Here is a 7,088-nt window from a genome sequence, read left to right as displayed (position 1 = left end):
GCCCATTTCAACTCACCTCACCGATATCCAGAACTGTTTGTGGAGGAAAAGATAGCACCTCGAAGGCGTACGAAATATCAATCACTGGTTTGTCTGCACCGGACTCAATTATTTACAAGCTGGACTATTGCTAGGTGCCGCGTTAAACAAACAGACTTCGCCGTGAGAACTGAAAGTACCGAGATTGTAACCACTACACAAGATACAGCACTGACAGACCTTGGTCGAAAACTGCAAATCATCATTTGTATATATTCTATTTGAAATATATTAAGCATATATGTTACTCGAACACTGTACGGCTTTGGTATATTAATGAAAAAATGTTTGTGTTGTAGGCTCATACACAAACAAACATAATAAATAAGAACCCGTATACAGAGAGTAAACGTGGAATTTCTTGCATAGATTTAAATGCTCCCTGAACCGTGGTCAGCATCATACCCCTGCTCCTGGGTTTCACAAAGACGGAAACACCTGCATCACTTTAAGTTTCAACTGATAGACCCGTGACGATCCGGGGTAGAATGGGTATTCAGCAACCCATGCTTTCCGTAAAAGGCGACTATGCTTGTCGTAAAAGGCGACTAACGGGATCGGGTGGTCAGGCTCGCTGATTTGGTTCGTGCATGTCATCGTATCCCAATTGCGTGGATCGATGCTCATGATGTCAATCACTGGATTGTCTGGTCCAGACTAGATTATTTACAGACCGCCGTCATATAGCTAGAATATTGCTGAGTGCGGCGTTCAACAACAAATAAACAAACAAACAACGCATTACACACACGCGCATGTCGACCTTGTATGAATAAATTTGACTACTGCATTAATAGCGAATATACTGGCAAACAACGATTCTTGTGACATGAGACATTTTCTATCGATTGAGATGCAGCTCTTAAGGAATATCAGAAAGCTTAACATAGTTTATCAATAGACGTGGCAAAGGGAGACAATCCACCTCTGAAAGCCTCCGACCAAGTTGGTCCCTGATCTTCCAACAGCTGAGTCTCTTTAGTGAATTTGGAATTCTAGCGACTCGTCTCACATGCGACACAATCTGTTTAATAACTGGTAGTCCCTCGTTGAACCCAGAGTAGTCTAACTTTGCTGGACATCCCGACTTTAACAGAAGCTTGGCCGCAGAATCATTACCCACCTCGACTGCGATGTGCAATGGCGAATATCCACAACGTCTTCTGTGTGTACGGACATTCAAATCCACGACCAAATACCGAATTATATCGGAGCGTTCATATATAATCGCTAGCTCCAGAGGAGTGTATCCGTTGCAGTCCTCCTCCTCCGGGTCTGCTCCGAATGAAGACAACAATTTCATCATGTCCAAGTTCTCTCGTTTTGTTGCTGTCGAGAACGCCGTATTACCACCGAGGTATTCAGTTTTCGCTCCCGCCTCTAACAAAATCCGAACAACACATATATCTCCATGCAACGTTGCGTGATGAAGGGGTGGGCATCCGTAACTGTTGACCTCGTTTACCATGGCTCCTTTTGAAATGAGATATTTCACTATCTCTGGTTGGTTTTCTTTGGCTGCCACATGCAAGGGTGATGTCCGTTCGAAATGCATTGCCCCGGATATATTTGCTCGGGATTCGACAAGAAACCGGACAATGTCAAGACTACCGTTGTAAATCGCCATCGATAAAGGCGTCTCTGATTCAGCGTCTTTAGAGTCCACATCAACTCCATGGTTGTCGACCAGCGATTTTACGACGTCGAGATGTCCGTTTCGACATGCGCAGTGAATAGGCATGCGCTTAAAGAACTTTTCATTTCTCCGATAGTTTGGATCGAATCCAGAGTTGATCAAAAAGTCCAGAATAGTCACGTGACCTTTTTCTGCGACGCTGATAACCGGATACACACAATAGCGAAGATCATATATGTCTTTATCCATGTAACGTTCGTGAGAAACTTTCCGTGTTTCCACGTACGACACAACCATATCAAAGATAGCGTCTTCATCACAGATGAGACTGGTTATCTTATCAAAATCTTTCATCGTCTCGAGTGAGACATTCTTATAGCAATCCATTTTCCCTTCACTTCCGCGTGCATTTCTTGTGGCTTGCCATTAGTAACAGGGGAAGCAACTCCGTCTGTCATAACGCGAACTGAGTGATATGCATTAACAAGAACACATGTCCGCCTTTTTGTGGTTCGAAACCAGTCACCATGTTTTGAATGTCTTTTATTTTTTTAAATCGTTTCTTTTGTTTTTGGCTCTACCGACCTAATCAGCAGCAACATGTTGTTACGTCATACTATGTTTAGACCGCCTCCCTGGTCCAGTGGTAGAGCGTCCGCCCGGAGAGCGGAAGGTCCGGGGTTCGATCCCCGGCCGCGTCATACCAAAAGACGTTAAACGGTGGTACTTGTTGTTACCCTGTCTTGGGCTCGGCATTAAGGGGATAAAACAAGGACTGGTCGGCTCGGAGTCTGTATTCTGTGTCTGAGTGTGGTATTCATGTTAAACTGCGGCATGGTATCTCGGTGGGCTAGCACCATAAATCGACATGAGTCCGGACTAGTACCAGCAGCCACACACAAACACACGTGCATGCACGCCGCTATATAAATGCAATAATCTTGAACGCGACGTGAAACCCCATTTCACCTCACCTCAAATTTCCATGTTTATGATTTTCCGTACGCTTCAAAGGCCTAATGTTTTCACTAGTTGTCTCCCTTTAACTGTAAAGCCTCCAACAACATCACAATCTGTATATTAGTTCAGCACATGTTCGAAATGAGAAACGGTGCCCTCTCTGTGTAGGTCATACCAAGGTTTTATTAAGGTATATATTTCTATAACGTAGCATTTGTATCATTATTAATTTTTTTTATATAAAGTAAAATAACGTATTGTGCCTTAACTGTTTACACCCGGCTCATTTATCGTATACAAGCATGTGTTTATGCATCACTATGAAATCGTGATGAAACCACGTGTTCTAGATTATAGTGGATGCCGATGGGTAATTTTGGGTAAATTTCTTTTTATCCACGAATATACTAAACTACCACTACCTTCCCCTATCGTACGTCATTTGTGTTTTAACCGTGACCCTCGCGGGATGACAATTTACAAAAGTAGTTAGTGAGTATTGTTTTACGCGGCTTTTATCAATATTCCAGCAATATCACGGCCGGGAACACCAGAAATGGGCTTCACATATTCTAACCATACAGGGAATCGAACCCGGGTCATCGGCGTGACGAGCGAACCCTTTAACTACTAGGCTACCTTACCTCCCCTGTTAGATAAAAACCAAGAAAAAAGTACTGTTGATAAATGTTTTGACTAGGCAGAATGTCTCTGCTCTCCACAGTTACCAGTAATATTTTTTAGTGAATTTGAATTGATCCCTCTCGTCAACATCTTTTAGAAGCATGTAACGTGAACCATATTGACTCGTCGCCTACTATTGCTTTTTCGGGCTGGATATTTAACGAGCGCTTCAAGCCGTGCGGATTTAGCACTCGGCTGAATGACACCCCGGCATCACTTGTCATCATGAAGGTGATGGGGACAGGGTGTAAGATTGTACGAAACCTGGACTATTTACCTTGCATCTGTTAAATGAACAATGCGTATTATTAGGGGTAAATGTTTTTGTTTATATTATCACTACAATGATTGAGTAATATTTTATGAGCTATCGATGGGTCAGTGAGTGAGTTGGGTTTACGCCAATTTTAACAGTATTCCAGTTATATCACGGCGTGTCATCTTAATGTGGGAGGAAATCCCGAAGTGATGCAGGTCTCGGTCGTTTACCACTTCGGTGAAACCCCCGAGCACGGGTATGGTGCTGACAAACCTAGAAACATAATCGGGGCGAACCGGGATCCGATGAGGCAGGGTACGCTCGCCTTTTCGGGAAAACCTGGTATCATTACCATTTGAAAGTTATTCATAAACAAATGCTTATGATATGGTGGGAATCGAACAATGGACTCTGCTTTTAGTATATACAGTAAACTACCGTTATAACGAACTCAAAGGGACCACTAATTGTAGTTCGTAATAACCGTAATTCGTTATAAGCATATGTACAACATAATTACAACAAATGGCCGGGGCTAAAAAATAAGTTCGTTATATCGGTCAGTTCGTTATAAGTGTGTTCGTTATAAACGTAGTTTACTGTATGACTTATGGTTATGGACATGTCTTTTGCCACTTTGCCATTTAGATAATCGGTTCCTCACGTTGTTTGTTGAGTGAGTGAGTGAGTGAGTGAGTTTGGTTTTACGCCGCTTTTAGCAATATTCCAGCAATATCACGGCGGGGGACACCAGAAAATAGGCTTCACACAGTTGTTTGTTGAGATGTTCTTCGGTTACTGGTGGACTTGGCCGATATGCTGGCAGGCATTTGACTCACCTATTACCTATGATATTATGAAACTGGTAATCCGTTTACAATAAAACCCAACATCCGGATAAATGAGCGTTTCTGTGCGTAAATTAACGTCCCCAGCGGTAACCGTAGGGCGGACTGACTGGATTAACGGGGTCCGAACTCATGTGGTTTCAGTGTAGAACATCATTACACACTAACAACATTCACATTATAACGATATTCACTCCCTCACTACTTAATGTATACTGGCAGGCCGTGATATGACTAATATGACTCACTCACTCGCATACAATGGTACACTTCCTCGGCCTTTCGTGAGCAGTTCTCAGTAAACCATCTAAATAGTTACTCAACCAACATTTACCACTGTAATTTCAAGATAAGTGTATTTAAATTTCTGAGTACAATCAGTGTTCCTACAGTCGCAGGAAAGCTTAGATGTGTTTCCTAAACATATGTTCCTGACAGTTTCGGATTCGAACAATAGACTCTGTTATAGCAGCGATTTCTTACGGCTATGGAAATGGCTTTGTCGCATATATGTACATATCTTGACTTCATTCAGTGGTCCTACTGTCGCAGATGACCGGATATGTGATCCATAAACCTATGCTCATGCCAATAGACGCTGTTTGAAGCACAGATCTCTAATGATTATGGGGGCGGTCGGGTAGCCTAGTGGTTAGAGCGTTCGATCGTCACGCCGAGGACCCGGGTTCGATTCCCGACATGGGTGCAATGTGTGAAGCCCATTTCTGGTGTCCCCCGCCGTGATATTGCTGGAATAATGCTAAAAGCGGCGTAAAACAATACTCACTCACTCACTCTAATGATTATGAAAATGGCGTGTCGTCTGTATGTATATATGCACATGATGTCTTTTGATTGAAGTGTTTTGTGTATAATGTCGACACAGTGAACACAATTCCACACAAGCTGAACAGAGATGAACGAGTTTGGCGACAAAGTAAGCGAAAATTATTGTTGGTTTAAATTCATAAATTTTCCTCGCATATTTCGCACTCCTGTTGCATAAAATAATATTCAGATCACATGAGCTTTTATCATCACCCACTGACTACTGTGCCCATCCTACCATCAGTCATAGTCTGCTGTAAAGTGAAAGTACGGCACTGGCAATAACACGTTGTCGTCCATATTAAATGAGAGAGGTCGGGTCGTCTAAAATCAGCCATACATCGACGGGAACAGTTTATAAAATGACAAGCAAAAGAAAGTATACAGAAAGAAAATTAGATTTGACCAAAAATATAAAAACGTTGTAAAAACATTACTTGGCTGAAAACACCGAAACTCTGCAAATTGAACGAAAAAAACACAACTTGGATATCTCTATCTACAACATCATCATCTAACAACCATTTAATTTTGGGTTTTCTTTTAGCCACCATCAAAAATGGGTGTATACTTTCCATTGACCGGTAATTTACTTAAATAAATGTTGTCAGAATTGGACAATAAAATAGTAAGCTCAAGATCACATATGTATCATGACACAAAACTATATTGATCATGAGCAAAAATGGCCATACAATGGTATTAACTACTGCACAAACACGTAACGAATACACGTATTCAAAATCTATTATTGAGGATAATAAATATATTTCAACTCAAATGTCCTCTTACAGGGCGTTTTAAAACAAAATCTCAATTTAACACAAAACTCAATAAAATTGAATGCTTCAAAAAAGCCTTTTACGGTAAATGCAATCAGATGTTGATCAGATAATCGAGACTGATTAAATAAAAAAAATCATTTGCTGTTTAGTATAGATCAAAGATAGTAAGAGAACGGTGGTACTAACAGTGACAATTGAGCTATTGTCGGGGATTCTTCCATATGGCGAAAGTACCACTTTGTATAAAGCATGCAGAGTCCCACCACTATATGGCCCTAACGGTATATATGTAGCACCTACACACAATAAATGACCCTTTTGTTTAGTAAATCAGTTGTCAGTAATAAATACAACTGATTCAGTGATTTACCTTAACAGAATCTGTTTCAGACGTCTCAAAATGGCTGACCAAAATCACAACGAAATATAGGACCACATATGAAGTGACCGATATTCGTAACATTTATTCCAACGCGTCTACCATTAAGAATCGCCTTACATTCAATATCCTACCTAGCCGGCCCCCATATAAACACCAGTAATTTCATAAGGACACATATCCTTCCAATACCTTCTCTGCAGGAAGCTTATTCTCACTTACGCCTGTCTGAAAGATTTATCTCCCCTTGATCCCCTATTTATCCTACAGGGGGCGCATTAGGTAACGCCATTACACAGCGACTAGTCCGTTATCCTTATATTATTAACAGAAGGGTATTTCATATGCTTTGTATAGACGAATGGACGACCCATTATCGCGTTGATGCTGTTATTTTTATAATCCTGCTGCGAGATGTACTATGGACGACGAAGGACACTAACAACTTTACAGTCTTATTTGATTCTACTGAACGAAAATACAAAGACCCGATGTAACTATAGGAGAGACATTTTCTTGAATAGTTTGTGTTTTTTGCTATTTCGTTAAGATCATTTGTTTTATATTAAAACCCATCTTATTTACCGACAGACCGTACGTTGTATTTATATTTGATATCAGATACATTTACTAATAGGATCGCCCGGTCAGCCTCGCTGACTTGGTTGAT

General features: G+C 41.1%; 1 protein-coding gene across 1 annotated transcript; it reads right to left on the bottom strand.

The window, feature by feature from the left end:
- Window positions 1–901: 901 nt before the first annotated feature.
- On the bottom strand, window positions 902–2,029 carry LOC125376239 (alpha-latrocrustotoxin-Lt1a-like). Its single transcript, XM_048388210.1, has one exon. The coding sequence runs from the start codon at window positions 2,027–2,029 to the stop codon at window positions 902–904; it is 1,128 nt and encodes a 375-aa protein (XP_048244167.1).
- Between the last annotated feature and the right edge of the window lie 5,059 nt (window positions 2,030–7,088).

This window comes from Haliotis rufescens, unplaced genomic scaffold (assembly GCF_023055435.1).
Source record: "Haliotis rufescens isolate VD_foot unplaced genomic scaffold, xgHalRufe1.0.p SCAF_7, whole genome shotgun sequence".
Classification (NCBI taxonomy): domain Eukaryota; kingdom Metazoa; phylum Mollusca; class Gastropoda; order Lepetellida; family Haliotidae; genus Haliotis; species Haliotis rufescens.
Note: the sequence above shows the minus strand (reverse complement) of the source record. Positions and strands in the feature narration are given on the sequence as shown.

Bases quoted from the DNA above. Each gene is read 5' to 3' on its own strand.
- LOC125376239 (XM_048388210.1), bottom strand. From the start codon at position 2,029: ATGAAAGATTTTGATAAGATAACCAGTCTCATCTGTGATGAAGACGCT.